The sequence below is a fragment of the Hemicordylus capensis genome, chromosome 1 (genome assembly GCF_027244095.1).
Source record: "Hemicordylus capensis ecotype Gifberg chromosome 1, rHemCap1.1.pri, whole genome shotgun sequence".
NCBI lineage: Eukaryota > Metazoa > Chordata > Lepidosauria > Squamata > Cordylidae > Hemicordylus > Hemicordylus capensis.
Genome location: NC_069657.1, coordinates 409,287,848 through 409,306,553, shown reverse-complemented (window position 1 = coordinate 409,306,553; position 18,706 = coordinate 409,287,848). Strand labels below are relative to the sequence as shown.

The 18,706-nt window shown below is 43.9% G+C and overlaps 1 protein-coding gene and 1 non-coding gene across 5 annotated transcripts in view; one reads left to right on the top strand and one right to left on the bottom strand.

Annotated features, from left to right (window-relative positions):
- EPHX1 (epoxide hydrolase 1) overlaps window positions 1-18,706 on the top strand; it is a 67,592-nt gene that overhangs the window by 44,477 nt on the left and 4,409 nt on the right. For all 4 annotated transcript variants that reach the window (XM_053307762.1, XM_053307756.1, XM_053307763.1 and 1 more), the window contains 3 exons: window positions 12,191-12,320; window positions 14,657-14,871; window positions 17,118-17,226. In XM_053307762.1, the coding sequence (XP_053163737.1) occupies window positions 12,191-12,320; window positions 14,657-14,871; window positions 17,118-17,226 (454 nt within the window). The remainder of the gene's footprint in view (window positions 1-12,190; window positions 12,321-14,656; window positions 14,872-17,117; window positions 17,227-18,706) is intronic.
- TRNAA-UGC (transfer RNA alanine (anticodon UGC)) lies at window positions 16,852-16,923 on the bottom strand. Its single transcript has one exon. It is a non-coding gene; the product is annotated as a tRNA-Ala (tRNA).

Below are 18,706 nucleotides of genomic sequence, written 5' to 3'. Positions count from 1 at the left end.
TGTATCTGAAGTACAAAGATACACACCGAAAAAAATAACACACCCACACAATTCTTCAGCCTTTTTGTAAGTTCTAGCTCTCTTCAAATAAAGTTTGAATGGTCCCCATGGTTCCCAAAGTGTGGAATATCTATTTTCCCCCATGTCTCTTGATTCTGTCTACTTAACTCTTATCACTGTTTGCCATTTTTATTATCCATTCTTTTTGTACATCTGCTTTTCAAATACTATGCAATCAGCAAATGTGCTGTAATTGAGACCTTGATTATTCCTATTTACTGATTTGATGCCCTAATAGAAATGTCTCATCTTCATTGTTGTGACATCTTGTTTTTGTTTTTTAAAGGTGCATGAGTGCTCCCACCTCATATGATGCAGTGGGGGAAAGCCTTACCTCTTTAAAGTTGCAAGAGACAGGGAGGCTCTTATTTCAACAGGGAGTGCATTCCAAGGGTAGCAATAGAGAAGGCCCTTGGAGTAGCCACCAGATGAACCTCTCTGGAGGATCGAAATGGGCATTTGGGATCATGGCGAAGAAGATGTTCTCTTAAATACTCACGGCCAGCCATTTAGGGCTTTATAGCTTATAAGCAGCACCTTGTATTTCCCGGAAACTTATTGGCAGCCAGTGTAGTTCTTTCAATACAGGAGTAATGTGGTCTCTCCGAGATGTCCAGAGACAAACCTGGCTGCCGCATTCTGTACCAACTGCAGTTTCTGGACTATATTTAATATAACAGACATAATGTGCTCCCTGCTGAGATACGATCCTCCCCATCTCTGGCAATTTAAAAAAAACACCTGAAAACCCATCTTTTCACCCAAGCTTTCTCAGCTTCCTAAATTTTGGGGGTTTTAATAACTGGCTTATTTTAAAATTAAAAACCCTATTTCGGGATTTTAGTCACTGTAATTGTTTAATTGTTGTTTTAAAATGTTTTTTTTAATTTGTTAATTGTTACGTTGTTTTTTAATTTGTTTTAGTTCTTTACGGTTTTAGTGGTTTGTTTTAAATGTAAACTGCTATGAGCCATTTTGGAAGGGCGGTATACAAATGAAAAATAAATAAATAATAATATAAGTGTGTTTTTAGCTTTTAACAAGAAAACATGACTGAAAATGGTTATTACTATACTGAGATATGTTTAGGCAAGTATTTCATAACTGGTGTGCTGCTCTGACTTGCTCTGTGTCAACTCCAAAACAGGGAGTGTGAATGCCCTGCTTTTGGAGCTGGCTTGCTTGCTTACATACTGGGAAGGTTGCATTCTTCCTGCTGCATTTAAGGGGTTTGAACTCCAAAAGCAATGAGTTTAAACACCTTGATCTGGATAGTGATCCAATGACAGCCGCAAAAGTGAGTTCTGCACCTGCGCAGACCAACTTCGGGATAGATTCTTTAGCTCCTCGATGTGCCCCTCCCCACCGAGTGTGCGTGCTCCACACCTGGTTTTTTTTGGCAATTGGGCGCCATTTCCCTCAGTTTCTTTCTGCCCGCCAGTGCAATCACTTCTTTGGTGTTATCGGCTCCTCAGAAAGTTTGTTTTTCAGAAAATTCCCTCATTAACTATTTGACTTTGGACTGGACTTACGATTCTTCTTCTAATTGTAAAGTATTTGTACCTAATTTATTGGATACTTAACTTGGAAAGGCTTAAGGACTTCTCTTTGTATTTGTGGACTGGTTGTGTTTGCATCAGTGGATTATTTTGGCATAATGAATATGGACAGTTTACTGGCTATTCTTTATTTATGGACAAATTGTTGTATTTCATTGGCTTCCTCATGCATACGAACTCCCCTACAGGAAAGACCACCTTTAAAAGGTGCACAGATTGTAGGGGGAAACTCCTGTCCACGGACGGGTATGACCAATGTTTATTCTGCCTGGGAGAGGGTCATAATGCGGCACACTGCTCAGTTTGCTCTTCCTTTTCTAAGCAGACTCTTAAAAACCGTGCAGCGTGTTTAAAAGTTGCTCTTTTGGAAGACGCACTAACCCCGAAGGGATCATCACCCCATTCTCCTTTGGTGTCCAACACAGAGCTGAAGCCAGGGACTGCTTTGCCAATGCAGTCTAAATCCCCGACATCGAGACCATCAACATCGGTGTTGATCTAGGCGTTTAAGAAGCTGGAATCGACATCGAGACGTAAGATTTCCTGGTGAGTAAAGGAGAAACGCAAGCCAGAGGAGGTGGCTTCTGACACTCTACCTCCTAAAAAACACAAGGATAAGTTGGTGAAGTGACATTGTCAAGATGGGGCAAGTGAAGCAACACACTTCTCTATGGGGCTCCAACACTGCTTGCCACCCTCGACGTCAATGCTACGGAGTCAAGCAACAACGCATTCTCTGACCCTTACTCTCTGCCATCCCCCGTCTGAGACGACATCTGGTCTTCGATATCGAGCTGTGTCTTTGTCTCCAACTACTACACCTCAACAGTCACAGTTGACGCCGAGATGCCCCTTATTGGATGCAAGGTCTACGACCTCACGACAAGGAGCTTCTTCCCCTTTGGTCTTGGATGTCGACTTTGATGCCAAGATCTCATTAGACCCCAAGTCAGCACAAAATATATTAGCCCTTCTGGAGTCCAATGACAGTACCCCCTCAGCAGGCATGTTTAAAGGCTTTTTGAGCCACGGACTGAATGGGGAAGATGAAGACGGAGTAGTGGCTACCCAACCAGTGCCAAAGACCCCTTCCTTCTCTACTGCATGTCTCGACTTTACCACGCTTATACAAGGTCTGCTACCTGGACGTGGATGGGGTAACACCTGCTCGAACCCTTCGCCAGTTTTCCTTGAAGACTTTTTGGCTTATAGGGCATGGAAAGCTAGATGACAGGAGACCCCACAACTAGTTCAGATTGCAATGCAGTTCTTTCCGCCTATTGTTTTCACACAGGATACGGCTGTGCAGACAGTCGTACAGCACGATCTGACTCCTCGGCACACAGTGCCGCAACTTGCCCATCAAGATGCAGCTGTTCAAGCTTGTGTTCCAACTCCAGCTACTACCTCTACTGCAGCTGTTCAGGCTTTTGTACCAACTCCAGTGGCTTCCAAACACTCTATGTGTACTCAGACAGTAAGTCAGCCAAGATATATGACTACTCAAACAAAGGCTTCTCTAGCATTGGAAAAGGCTATTCAAGTATGGGAGGCTGGAACATCATCTAGTGCCTCCACAGGTGCTGACAGCAATGGCATCCAGAGAGAACTAAGACTTTGAGTGCAGCTTGCACAAGCTCAAAGGTGGTTGGCTCTACAGCTGGAGAGAATTCTACAGAGCCGGTCTCTTCGGATGATGAGTACAAATTGGTCTCTTCAGAGATCGAATCCACAGGCAGTAACTCTGAGCTAGACCAAAGTGTACCAAACAATCCTTCAATCTCTCTGAATAAAGAGATGCGCTCTTACCATCAACAAGTGACTGAAATGGCAACAGTACTGGGACTGGATTTGAAACAAAAGACTATGGATTTGGATGATCCCGTTTTATAATTTTATGAAAAGGATGACGACAATTCAACCTGTACCTCATATACCTTTCCATGCTTCCTGTGATTACAAAGGCTGTGAAGTCAGCATGGGAGGTGCTGGTGACATCAGCGCCTACCTCTAAATGCCTGGCAACACTCTACAGGGTGCAAGAAGAGGGAAACGAATATCTGTTGAAGCACCCAATACCAAATTCTATTGTAATTTTCTGTGCCTCTTCTTCAAAAGGTGGTAGGCGACATACTACACCAGCCAATAAAGAGGGCCGCAAATTGGATGTGCTCGGACACAGGACATATGCCACCGCATGTTAATAAAAATAGCCAACTACATGGCCTGTCTGTCCAAATATACTTTGTGGGACAACTGTTTTGAAGAATGTACGACCCTGTCTTCTGCGGAATCCATGAAGAAATTTGAGGAGATGTTTACCAAGGCAACCATGGTGACTAGGCAACAGCTTAGTAATGCCAAACATCTGGCGGAATCAGTCCTGCATGCTCACATCTGCCGTAGCCCTACGCTGATATGCTTGGTTGTGTTCCACCAATCTACAACAGGACATGCATGACAGAGTGGATGCACTACCATTCGATGGCAAGGGTCTGTTCTGTGACGAGATGGAATCCACTATGGAACGGTGGAAGAAGTCTAAACACACTGCTAAGACCTTCAATACTACATCACAGAGGTACTCTAATAATAGATACCAGCCATATGGCCGACGTCAAGGCAACTACCATCAATTGAAAAGAAAGGACTATCACCAGCCTTTCCAGTGTTACAACAAGAAATAATTTAACAGACCAAAAGGTGCACAAACAGCACGTAACAAGATGCCACAAGCAACAAAGCAGCACCTTTGATTGGTGTGCCAGCCAGGGGCATAGCAATGTTGGAGTGGGCCCAGAGACAAGATTTAAAAATGCCCCCCCTCACTGAAGCTCAGCTCATGAAGTAAAGAAATCTTAAATGAGGCTGAATAGTGGTAACAAAAAGCATAGTGTTTATCTATCTATCTATCTATCTATCTATCTATCTATCTATCTATCTATCTATCTTCTACATGTCACAATAGAACATCGTCCTAAATTATTTTTTTAAAGGTTTTGTAAATTGTGGACGATGCAAGTCATTTAATGGTACTAGAGCAAGACATGCTGTTCTGGTAGCTCAAGGTCTTAACCACATCAATTTCGGAGGATGAATACAACTGAAGGAAGCCTGGGTGGGTCCGCGGCTGGTGGAGTCAGTCATGTGACTTGCCTCTGGGGCCCCCCCAAGGCAGTGGGCCCCCAGACACTTGTCTCCCCTTGCCCTATTATAGTTACGCCCCTGGTGCCAGCCCATCTGTACAACAAAGGCTGTCTCCATCACAACTGATGTTTCCGTCTGTCAGTACCAAGCCCAATATCTTCCTGGCCAAAGCCAACAATACCATCAGGGTGTAAGTCATGCCAAAGCATGGCACAACATAACCTCAGACAGATTGGTTCTGAGTATAATACAAACTGGTTATGCAATAGAATTCAAAACTCTGCCAGTTTACACGAGGGTGATATTCGCTTCTACCTTGGAGACCCTGATGAACGAAGTGAACACCTTGTTGTTGAAAGGAGCAGTATCGCCAGTACAGTGGGCATACAGACATCGGGGGTTCTACTCCCGTTACTTTCCAATCCTAAAGCGGGATGAGGGGATCCGACCAGTAATGGACCTAAGGTGGCTCATCGTGTATATCAATGTGAAAAGATTCCGAATGATAACATTGCAGGCAATCCTTCACGGGGAGGAGTGGATTGCAATGTTGGACCAGAAGGTTGTCTATCTTCACATCGGCATTCAGGAGAACCACAGGAAATACCTTTGGTTCACAGCGGGGCAAAGTATTTACCAATACAATGTCCTACCCTTTGGCCTCTCAACAGCAGCAAGGGTCTTTACGAAGTGTATGGTGGTGGTGGTTGTATACCTTCGAACTCAGGAGCTTACCTTATTCCTGTATCTGGACGACTGGCTGATCCTAGCAAGGTAAAAGAGCTATCGCTCGCGCAGATAGTCTATGTAACAAGTCTTCTAGAGGGATTAGGGATCCAAATCAATTGGGAGAAATCACACTTATCCCCAGCAAAATGGCTAAGTTACATAGGAACTGTATTGAATATGGACCAACAAAGGGCTTTTTTTGCCAGTGGAGTGGTACAAATGCCTTACACAACTGATATGAACATTCCAAATACAACCGATCCAACAGGCAAAAACTGTCCAGGTGCTCTTGGGGCCTCATGGCATCATGCACCGTGATGGTACGATATGCCAGACTGCGAATGCGGAAACTGCAACTATGGTATCTGTCCACATTCAGACCAAATGTGGATGCCCAGAACATGAGACTGACTGTTCCAGAAGCTGTGCTTCAGATTCTGACCTGGTGGACCCAGAGAGAGCATCTCTTGGAAGCAATACTATTCAGGGTACTGCTACCTACTCTGACTGTCATGACAGATGCCTCCCTTCTGGACTGGGTGGTGCACATGTCCATCCTCAAGGTGCAAGGCTTATGGACTACACAGCAGCTGAAACATCATATCAGTTTCCTGGAGGTGCTGGCAGTCTGTCTGGCCCTCAAGTCCTTCCAGAACCAACTGTGTGGGCAGATAATACAAATTCAAATAGACAATATGACAGCACTGGCTTACATAAACAAGCAAGGCAGGACGGTGTCTCAATCCCTTTGCCACCTGAGTCAACAAATATGGAACTAGTGTATCTTCCAAGAAATCCAAATGGTGGCAGTTCATATCAAGAGAGAGGACAATACACTGGCAGACATCCTCAGCAGGTCTCTTGTTGCAACAACACAAATGGAAGTTGAACTCGCTTTACCTAAACACAGTATTCGCAATATGGGGGACCCCTGCAGTGGACCTATTCATGACACAAGAGAACAAGAAGTGTCTAAGCTGCTGTCCAAGGGCAGGAGTGTGGAAACACTCCAAAGGAGACACTTTCCAGTATCAATGGACAGAAAGTTTGTTTTACTTGTTCCCACCTTACCTGCTGCTCAACAGGGTAATAGCGAAAGTGCTACAAGATGGAACAAGATGCATTATGATAACCCCATTGTGGCCACGGCAATCATGGTTTCCATGGCTAGTCAGACTCTCTGGACAGAACTACTAGCGCCTGCCGTTCTGCGGATCTATTAAGTCAAGAGCAGAGGAGACTTCTCCACCCAAATCTAGGCACGTTAAACCTCACAGCTTGGAGGATAAATTATTGAGCAAAATCCTTCTAAATGACAAGAAAACCTCTACCGGGCGGACTTATTCAACCAAGTGGAAGAGATTCCGAGTATTTGCAGGGACAAAACAATTTCACCCACATGACGCCACTGTCTGTGAGGTACTGCTCTACCTAACTAGCCTGAAACAAGCAGGATTAGCAAATACATCCATCAAGTTTCATCTAGCTGCAATTTTGTCTGACTACCCTGGTTGGGATGGGAGAACAGTTTTCACTCACCCAGCCTGTAAGAAATTCTTAAAGGGCATAAACAACCTATATCCGCTGGTGCAATATCCAATGGATAAGTGGAGTCTGATGGTTCAACTTTGACTGAGAAGCCCTTTGAGCCCATGGTGATGGCTTCTTTGAAGCTGGTAATTCTGAAAACTGTTTTCCTTATAGCAGTAACTACTGCAAAGCAGGTTAGTGAACTAAATGCGTTCCATATTGAGGAGCCTTACACCAAATTTTCACCAGGATAAAGTAGTGATGTGATTTGATCCAGAATTTTGACCTAAGATAGTGTCTGATTTTCATATGAATCAAAATGTTGTTCTTTCAACCTTCTTCAGAGACCCAACTATGCCGCTGGAGCGTGTGATGCACAGTCTGGATGTCAGACTGTGTGCTCTATTCTATTTGAAATGTACAGCTTATTCAGGAGAACAAAGAACCTTTTTGTATATTATAAGGGCAGGACAAAGAGTTTGCTGCCTTCGAGACAGCGAATAGCACACTGGCTTGTTGAAGTTACCTTTCTGGCTTATAAATTGCAGAAGTGGACCCTCCTAAAACAGTGAAAGCCCATTCAACTAAGGCCTATGCTTCATCAGCAACCCATCTCACAGGCATTACATTCAGAGACATTTGCATCACTGCAATGTGGGCCTCGAACTTGACGTTTGTAAAGCACTGCACACTGGACCTTTGCTCAACAGCAGCTTCTTTTGGACAGGCAGTACTAAAACGGGTGCTACAATATCTTGCTTCTCCCACCACCAGCAGCGAAAGCTTGTGAGTAACCCACTTTTGTGGCTGTCATTGGATCACTATCCAGATAAACAGGTTGCTTACCTGTAACAGATGATCTGGTAGTGATCCACTGACAGTCACAAAACCCGTCCAACCATCCCCGCTGCAAGAAGCAAGCTTACAAGATAAAGATTGTTGAGAAACAAATATGTTATGGCATTGCCGGCCTACAGAAACTGAGGGAAATGGCACCCAACCGCCGAAAATAATGGGCGCAGAGCACGCGCACTCGGCGGGGGAGGGGTGCATCAAGTTGCTAAAGAATCTATCCCGAAGTTGGTCTGTGCAGGCGCAGAACCCACTTTTGTGACTCTCTGTGGATCACTACCAGATCATCTGTTACAGGTAAGCAACCTGGGGGTTTTTTTGGTGCTCACTCGAAAGAAGCTTTGCCCACACCACAGTTTTGCTGTGACAAAAAAAATAATGCTGCTGTTAACCCTGTGCCCCGATTCTTATTTATTTATTGGGACGGGAAATGTTGGGGAATGCCAACTTAAGCATTGACAATAAATCCGCATTTCATAAGCAAAGGGCGGGGGGGGTCACATATACACACCACACTGAACATCATGACAACTCCATGCAATTTTGTAAAACTGATTTGCCATTTAGAAGCATGATACAAATTTTGCTTCCAAATGTGTACAGTACAATTGTATTGCACACAACTACTCTGAACCATGTGCAGAATCCTCCCCACGGTCATAAAACTTTAAAATGCTTGTAAATACTGTTTTTGAGAAAATGTCTTCAGGAAACAGAATTATGATCTTTCAGCAGTTGTTAGAGGAACACTGCTAGATTATTTTATGATGCTCAAGATAATGTAAAGCAAGAGATATGGCAGTAATCCTTCAGTTAAGGCTTCAAAGCATAGCATTCTTCAAATGAGCTGAATTTGAAGTGGATAGATGTATTTGCTCCTCCAAGAAAAATGCAAATCCATACCCCACTCCACCAAAAGGAAAATAAGGTACCCTCCTGCCTGTCCTTCCTCTCTGCACCTGCAAGTGATGTCCTCAGGGTTCCCCTCCCACTTTCTTCTGACTATGTTAACAGTAGCTCCTCCTGCCTTAGACACTCAAGCTTGTGGGCTGGGCTTAGGGATGTGCATGAACTGGAGTTTGGGCCGGTTCAGCGGTGAGGGGTTTACCTTTAAGGAGCAAGGAGGGTGCTCATCCCCCCCCCCCCCGCGCGTGTTCCCCTGCCAACACTGTCTTTAAAACCGCTGGCGCGGGGCGGCAACATATCTCCTTGCCGCCCTGGTTAGCGTTGGACTGGAAGTGGCCGGTGCATGTGTGCATGTCACGCATGCTCACCGGCCACTTCCAGTCCGACACTGACCAGGGCAGTAAGGAGGTATGCTGCTGCCCCCTGCCAGCGGTCTTGGAGACAGCGCCGGTGGGGGAAACACGGTGGGGGGGGGATTAGAACCCTCCCTGCTCGTTAAAGGTAACGGCGCCCCTACTGCACCAGCCGAGTGCCAGTTCGTGCACATCCCTAGCTGGGCTTATGGAAATGCTGATTGATGCACTTGCTCTCTTTCAGGTAGTGGGGAGAGAGGGAAAATAGAGAATAAGAGAGAGAGTGCAGGTCCTGCCATTTTTTTAAAAAATTACTATTAAAAGAACAGAGTGGCTTCTGTCCCCAAAACTGATGGTATAAAAAGAGGTGGGGGTGGAGAGATTGTAAGGACCCCTGCTAACTGGGCAAAGAGGCACCTTTTAATGTGTTGATTCTCTTTATTTAGCAGGGGGAGAGTAACTGGCCCTATCCACCCCCAGCTAGTACCTCTAGTGACTATTGCTGGTGTCTATCTTGTGTTTCTTTTTAGATTGTGAGCCATTTGGGGACAGGGATCCATTTTAATTATTTATTTGTTATTTCTCTGTGTAAACCGCTTTGAAAACTTTTGTTGAAAAGCAGTATATAAATGTTTGTTGTTCTAATAATGATCAAGCTGGCCTCACTTTTAAAAAAGGGAAAGAAATCCTACAAAGACAAGTTGTGCTATGACCCATCTTCGTTCTTGCTGATAGCAAGAGCTTTTCCACATGGGGCTTTTACAGCACTTTTGCACACTGAGGCTTGAGGTATGTTCATATAAGGGTGGGATTTAGCCTGAATTCACTGCTGAGTCAGCAAGGTACTATTCATATAGCAAGCAGAATTATTCAGGTGATATCTTTAGAAATAGAGCTTTAATTCGAGAGTATATGTGTCCAAAAATAGTTGCACTTTCTAAAATGTTTTCCTGGGATATTCTGTCATTCTGCAGAGAATGATTCTGACATGTGGAGGCCCCCATGGATAAACTGAACAAAGAGGCAGCTTTTAAAAGTGGTGATTCTCTTTATTTAGCAGGAGGAGAGCAATTTGCCCTATCCACCCCCACCACAGCATCCCTCCAGTGGCGTTGTTGTGAGTCCATCGGGGACAGAGGGCCATTTTATTTATTTATAGCTATGTAAACCACTTTGGGGACTTTTGTTGATAAGTGGTATATAAATATTTGTCGTATTCATCATATAAAGTGGATCAAGACAATATGGAGGTGTGGCTTTGCTGAATGTCTGCTGACATGATAGCACTCTGGGCAGACTTCTTTCCTCTGCCCTGGAGTCAACTTCCATTCATTCATTTCTATTTTTTCTTCTAATTTTTAAAATTCTTCCTTCCTGAAAAGCCTTCAGGAATTCTTCCTTCCTGAAACAAGGTACAGTTGTAGCACAGGATATAGGACTCTTTATTAAATTTTAAGTCGATGGGTCAATCTATTTTTAAGAAATATCTTAGATAGAGAGGGTGTTGCACTTTTAAAAAAAGTTTCCTCATTGGTCTTGCACAAGACTGCAATTGGCCACCAGATGGCAGGCTTGCGTGAGGTCGATGGGGAAATAAAAAAACAAACAAGTGAAATATCCTCCCTGTCTAAAATGTTCTACTAAAAATCATTCAGTTGACCCATCGACTTCAAATTTAATACACAGAGACCCACTATCCTGTGCTCTTTATCCTGTAAAACTGGACCATGGAGCTCTGAAGCTGTGCCTGGTTTCAGAGGTCCATGGCCAGCCCTTCGCAACTTATAATTTTCTTCTAATTTTCCATTGACCTCTATTTTAAAAAACCCAAAAACAAACTTGTAACTGGCTATAGAGACACATGGCAGCCTTGTACAAGACCCAAAGCATTTTTTTAACCAGTCAAACATTTATGATTGTTTTAAATAGCAAAGGTTTAAAGGAATACAGGGTATCCACCACAAGCTCACATACCTGCTCCTTTTGTACCTGAACACTTGAATAGGGAGGAGGAGGAAGAGCGCCTGCCTCTTCTACCACCCCATTGGCTAAAAATGGGCCGGAAGGACAGCAAGGAGAGCATGCAGTATGAACAATCCCTGCTTGGAAAAAACCTAAGGAACCATAAACATTATTTATTTGTTATTTCTCTGTGTGAACCGCCCTGAGCCATTTTTGGAAGGGTGGTATAGGAATAGAATAGAATAGAATAGAATAGAATAGAATAGAATAGAATAGAATAGATAAATAAAAGCCAAACTTCATAAGATATAGGAATATGAACGGCTCCAGGTTTACCCCAAATGGTTCTTGAAAACATTTATTTACGTTTATTTCCACTTTGACTACCCTCGTCCTATGTCCTCCAATGTTAGACCACTCCCTCCTGCACTAAAGCTGGCAGTCTGGAAAGGCTCCAGTTATTCTGCTACAGTATTCAAGTCAGAATATCTGAGGTCTGAAAAGAAACGAATATTTCATGGAAGCCCTGCAAATCTCACACAGGATGCAGGCAATGTTGTGTGGACCCTCCATAAAATCCCCCCTCCCCCCGGTAACAATCAGTGCTTGTGATGGAATAAACCTCCATCTGGAAGTACAAGAGGAAATACTTTTAAAAAATAACCCTTACCTGCATGCTATAGTCCTGATTCTGATCCTCCTGCAGCTACTATTTTAGTTGTGGGAAACAAAGATAGAGGTGCTCATGTAGTATTGTGTTTAGCTTGGCCCTGAGGCAGCAGCAAACAGTGTTGATGTGATGGCTAGAGGGCGTTGGACATAGTATAGGTTCAAATCCCCGCTCAACCATAGTAGAGGCTACTGTCCATTCACAGAAAGAAAAGTGTGGCTAGAACTGAGAACATACCCTCCCTGTAGCATATTGCATGTAGCTGTTGTCATGTCTACTCTTTCATGTGATTAAAAAAATGCCCTGTTGTGTTGCATGCAGGGGAGAATGACTCCCTGGCAACCTTATCTATATCCCCAATCAGTAACTTATATCTTCGGGGGCAGAAAGCAATTCTACATGATACTTCTTTCTATTTGCAGGTTTCGATACTGTGTGTGCTGCCCGCGTCTTCTATAAATTGATGCATAGGCTGGGCTTCTCCGAGTTCTACCTGCAAGGAGGGGACTGGGGTTCTGTGATCTGCACCAATCTGGCTCAGATTGCTCCAAGGTGAGTGTTCAGCTTCTTGACAATGCAAAGCAGATTGATCAGTTAAGCAACACATTGGCTGTTTAGGAGAATGGGATGTCTTCACTCTGATTTTAGATGGGATATTTACAGTGTTCTCCTGCACCATTTACACCTAATGGGGCGACGATGTTATTTGCCAGCTGAAGCACCCCGTTTTATCCAGGATGAAGCAGACTGAATCATTTTCTGGATCTAAGCTGGGGGAGAGAATAGGAGTCAGTTTGGAGGTTCACTGACACATATTCAGGGTGGGGACATGCTGAGAATATGCTTGCCCTGAGGTCACTGAAGGACATCCTGACACGCTCTTGGGTTGTTCTTTAAATTGCGTGAGGAAGCGTTCATCTGAATCACCCCTCTACACAGACTACAAAACCCTTTTAAAAATGGGGTTTGGAGTGCATGTAGTGGGGCAATTCACATGATCGCCCCTTCATGCTCTGATGACATGACAGGATATCCTTTCAGGATGAGTGCATTCTTGGTGTGTCTCCACTCTGAATACACATGCCAGTGGACACCTGTCCAAACCTGCTCAGTGTCATTTGTTCACAAAGGGCTTTTCATCTCTGTACCTCTAAAGCTGTCTTGTTTTACCTGGATACAGACCTATCGCCACCCTAAAAGTTGGGGGGGGTGTCAAAAATGGGGGGGGGCAGCTTAACTGTTCCCTATCAGTCCTAAGTACAAGCAACATTAAATTATTTAACAAGTACAGGAGGCCCTATTTATTCACAGGGGTTCCATTCTTGCCTATAGGCATGAATATGGAAACCACAAGTAAAGAAACCTTACCTCTGTGGGAAACCAGGTGTTAGGTTCCTACACGTGCACGCACGCACGCACGCACGCACACACACACACACACACACGGCTAAAAAAGTGGGGAGGGGGCAGATATAAGAGTATATAAGAACAGCCCTGCTGGATCAGGCCCAAGGCCCATCTAGTCCAGCATCCTGTTTTGCACAGTGGCCCACGAGATGCCTCTGGAAGCCCACAGGCAGGAGCTGAGGGCATGCCCTCTCTCCTTTTGTTATTCCCCTACAACTGGTACTCAGAGGCATCCTGCCCCTGAGGCTGGAGGCAGCCTGTAGCCCTCCGACTAGTAGCCATTGATAGACCTCTCCTCCATGAAGTTATCCAAACTCCTCTTAAAGCCATCCAGATTGTTGGCTGTCACCACATCTTGAGGCAGAGAATTCCACAAGTGGATTATGTGTTGTGTGAGTACTGCACTTGCTCTCCAGAGCAAATTCCTCCATTTATTTTTTTTATTTGTAATTTTGTGGAAAATCACACAGATTATTTTTTAAAGGCACAAAATGGCTCCACGCTACTTCCGGACTGGAGATGACCCTGGAAATGCAGCAGAAGTTATTTCTGGTGGCCCAGAAACCGTGGATAGGCAAAAATAAAAAATAAAAATATAGGGACTGTCTGGATAGGAGCTCTAATTTTTGAATAACTTTTAACAAGGTGCCTAATGTGGTTTGCCTTGAAAAAGAAAAAGAAAAAGAAAAAAAAAACTTCTGCAAAAGTAACTGGCTGAAGTGGTTGGCGTATAAGAGAGGTTCTTTATGTTGACAAGAGTTGTTGGGAAGTATGTAACGGAGCTTGGAAGTAGACACAAGCCGTATTTCCCTGGTTTCTTGCCATGTTCCCTTGTTAGCACTATAGCACCCAGCTGGGAGCACTAAAGGTGTCCCTAGAAGTCAGACAGCCCCTTGCCCCCAGGATATACTTGTGTTTTAAAGCAAGAAGCCAGCCATGCAGGTGCCAATTGTTCTGGGGTAGAGGACACTTTGCTGAAGCACCTTGCCTTGCCAGGTATGCCACGGGAACTAATTGTGCTGAAACCACACTGCTGGTTTTCTAAATTAGATCCCTGTGAAGCTGCAGGTTCATGCCTTCCTCTTTGGGGAGGATTGCTGGTCTTGCAGTCGCAAGCATGAATTGATCCATTTGCTAAGCAGGGTCTGCCTTGGTTTGCATTTGGGTGGGTGACTACATGCAAGTGCTGTAAGATATTCCCTTTAGGGGATGGGGCCATTGCTCAGGTGAATGTATGCAGAAGGTCCTAGGTTCAATCCCTGGCCTCTAGGTAAGGCTGAGAATGACTCCTGACTTAAACTTTGGAAAGCCACTGCCAGTCAGTCTGGACAATACCAGCTAGATGGACCAATGGTCTGACTCAGTATAAGGCAGCTTCCTATGTTCCTAAATGGAGGGGGGAGAAAGAGATTGGGAGGGAGGGAGAGGGAGAGAGATTTTAACTGGACAAATGATCTAACTTCTTGTTCATATTCTTTTAGCCACGTGAAAGGCCTTCACTTAAACATGGCAGTAAATACTGCTTTGAGATTTAAGGAGCTGCTTTCCATTCCATTGGGACCATATTTTCCAAAACTCTTTGGTTTCCAGGATGAGGATATCAAGTTGATATTTCCTTTTAAGGAAAAAATGATCAACAAGGCGCTGATGGAAACTGGCTATATGCACATCCAAGCAACGAAACCAGACACTGTTGGTAAAAAGCTTTTACTCTTACTCTTTATCATTTCATTTGGTTGTCCTCGCAAGTAGACATTTCTTTCCTGTGATCAACTAATTACGTTTGTTCTAAAAAATGTGCAAAAGTGCTTTAAAGTCTGCAGGCTGAAATGTGGGGTCGAAATTTTTCCAGTGGAAAAATTTCCATTGCTAAATCTCATTGGCTGACATCCGGACTAGCATTGCGCACATGCAGCAGTGGCCATCTTTAGGTGACGCACATTGGGCTTCAGAAGGAATAGAAGATTGGGGGAAATCGTCCTTTCCCCCACTCAAGTGACAGTGTAGTGATGGTCTGAAATTCACACTGCTGCACGTGAGGAATGCTAGTCCAGATGCTCAGCACTGGTTCATAAAATTTATTACTAACATTGGATGCCAATGTGATATTAGGCAAGTTCAGCAATTTCAAAGTGGTAACTCCATGTTTTCCAGGTGATTATACCTAGAAAGTGTGTGAGAGAGGGTACATATATTTTATTGGTTTATTGAATATTCAAAAAGAAAAAAAATCTTTCCACATAAAGCTTTGACTCTGTTATAGTAATGTCATAGTATAACAGTTAAAGCACATGAAGTGTCTTTATTGACCCCTGTCAACACATCAAATATTTCAGTTCAGCTACTTGAAAAACTTGATACGTGGTGTGGGAAATTAATATGGTGGTGGCTTTCTTTTCTTTTCTTTTTTTTGCTTGCCCCCATCAAATTTGTGGGGCAAGGGAGCATTTGGTGCTTCACCTCAGGTGCTGGGCCACCTCTGGGTGCACATTGAGGTGCGTGACAGATAATGAGAGAGAGGTGGACAGGAGAGAGTAAGTCCCGGTTCAAATGTTGGGGGTGGAGGCAGCTGTCCTCCACTTTCCCTTCCATGAATGTGGAGGAGACCCAGAGCCATACAGCCATGACTGCTGGTGCAGAAATAACTTATCTATCTTATCATGGGGAGAAATTGCATGAAGAAAACTTCTGTGTGGTATGTGTTGTGGACCACCCAGTATACTTTGATTTGTGATCAAACCTTCTGTGATATGTGTGGTGGAAGGGAAATCTGTCTCCCTGCTCCTCCACGACACAAGGTTTGCTGCCAACAATTGTGACACTGCTACAGAGCTACTTGGAAACTGCCATGTGAATTTCTTCCCACCTTGACCTCCTCTGGTTGTTAGCGGAGCTGATTCAGAGGACTAGGTAGCATGTTTTTGCAGCTGAAACTGTCAGCACACTTAACTCAGTTTTTTACATCTCTCTTTATGCATTGATCAGTCATAAGCCTTCAGTTGAGCTGATGATGCCTAGGAGGGAAACAGTCAAATTTAACTAATGGGTTGTTATCTGGATAAGTAAGTGGATTAGCTTAACTGTAATGTTGTGAAACTTTTAAGTGCCTCAATTTAAAGCTATCATTTTTATAACTGATTGAGGAAAGTGAGTAAGGAAATGGATCATGCATTCAGTGATATCGAAATTAAATTATCGGGCTGAGTAATAATAGTATTGCCCTGTTTGGCCTATTCAAATTTAGCATTGCTTCAAAAACTTAATCTAGTCCAAGAAATGAACCAAAATGTGACTACACCTGGTCTCTTGCAGTTTAGAACATGGATTGGCACTTGCTGTTGAGGGGCCACGATGTTCTTCAGACAGGAGAACTTTTATTTAGTGGCATATTTAGTGGCAGCTGTTTCAGATGCTGAAGTCTGTGGCTGACGTCCCGGCTAACAAAGTGCTTTGTCGCACCAAGCTGCACTCGTGCAAAAAAGGATTGCATCACTTTCATGGAGATTCTCAGAATGGTGCTCTTGTGCAAAGGTTCCCTGCAAAACATAAGAGGCATGCCACCGGTTACATAGGAAGCTGCTTTCTACTGAGTCAGACCATCAAGCTCAGTATTGTCGACACTGACTGGCAGTGGCTTCCTCCCACATTTCAGGCAGGAGTCTTTGCCAGCCCTCTCTGAAGATGCCAGGGATTGAACCTGGGACCTTCTGTGTGCAAAGCAGATGCTCTGCCACTGAGCTACACCCTCATCTTGTTGCACTAGCACAAGCATGGTTGCACAAGGGCAGCACTAGGCTGGAAAGCAACTCCAGACTTAGGCTTGCACAAAGGCTTTGTTCCTCTGGATATCATCAGCCATTGTATATTGTGGAAAGATCTAGCTGAAAATGTGCTGGATAAAAGTCGTCTTTTTGTTGTTGTTGTTGTTTAATTGTGGTTTAGGCTGTGGCTTGAATGACTCTCCTGTGGGATTGGCTGCATACATCTTGGAAAAGTTTTCTACATGGACGGATGAAAGCTTCCGGAATCTGGAAGATGGAGGATTAGAAAAGTGAGTGCCATTCTCCCTGCCCCAGATGTACAGAAGTTTTATTTATCTTTTCTAATTAAGTCGTTCCCCATATTTATTTGTATTAAGCATTTATATGCTTTTTTTCTCAGCACCCCCCCCCCTTTTTTTTTTAGTTTAGAAAAAAGGTGACTGAGGGGAGACATGATTGAGGTCTATGAACTCATGCATGGTGTGGAGAGAGAGGAATTTTCTCCCTCTCGCATAACACTAGAACCAGGGGTCATCCCGTGAAATTGATTGCCAGGAAGTTTAGGACTGATATGCGGAAGTACTTTCTCACACAACACATAATCTATAGAATTCTCTGCGACAAGATGTGGTGACAGCCACCAGTCTGGATGGCTTTAAGAAATTTAAGATAAATTTCTGGAGGACAGGTCTATCAGTGGCTAGTCTGAGGGCTATAGGCCACCTCTAACTTAAGAAGCAAGATGCCTCTAAATGCCAGTTGCAGGGGAGCAACAGCAGGAGAGAGGGCATGCCCTCACCTCTTGCCTGTGGGCCACTGTGTGAAACAGGATTCTGGACAAGATGAGCTTTGGACCTGATCCAGCAGGGCTGTTCTTAGGCCTGTTCAAAGCATAAACATATAAATAAAGTTATAACAACACTGAGCAGGGAGCTTTGTTCCTGCTGTGGCTTGTCAATCTCTGTGTATTTATTTAAGATATTTATATCCCACTTTTTCAACCCATAATGAGATGTGTAAGGCAGCTGACAACAACATTTGACAATCATTTGATGAGATAAAAATGACAAAACAAGTCAAATTAACAGCACAGGTGATCAGCAGCATCTTATCCAGCAGCAAAGTTTAGGAGCTTGCCAAACCTGAAGCCTGTGGGAATGAAACCAGTTTTGGTCTCACATCTAAAGGCCAGTCTGATCTCCTACCCATGGTGCAGGGAGTTCCGCAGCCTAGCTGCCCCAAGGGAGAAGGCTCACTTCTGCATCTCTGCCTTCCTGAATTTAAGAAACCCAGTGCTACAGGAAGGCTAAAATGGATTTTGATTTGGAGTTTATATGTATTATATGTACACGTATGCAAAGCAGTATCTCCAAGCATATTTATCTCTGTACTTCACATTCCAACTTGCATCTAGTCTATAGAGAAAAGGCTTAACCAACTCAGGCTCTTAACAGATTTCTCATCTTTCCTATAAGTTACAGAGTAAATTCTGCTATGTCACAAGCCCTGTTCAGATATTTTGTTCGCGTATGCATACATGTGTCTGTACATTTGTTTGTGTGAATGACTGTACCTGTGTTCGTTTTAAAAGTCAACCTGATGTACAGGCCCCCTCAAGTGCAAGATGCAGATAGGGAGTGTACTACTGTATGTACATTTGAATAACTGTACATGCACATAGATCTGTCTGTGCATACACTGTGCGCAGATTGTATGTGCGCAATACGTAACCAACCGGCGAATAAGGCTACAGTTGGTTTCACATCTACT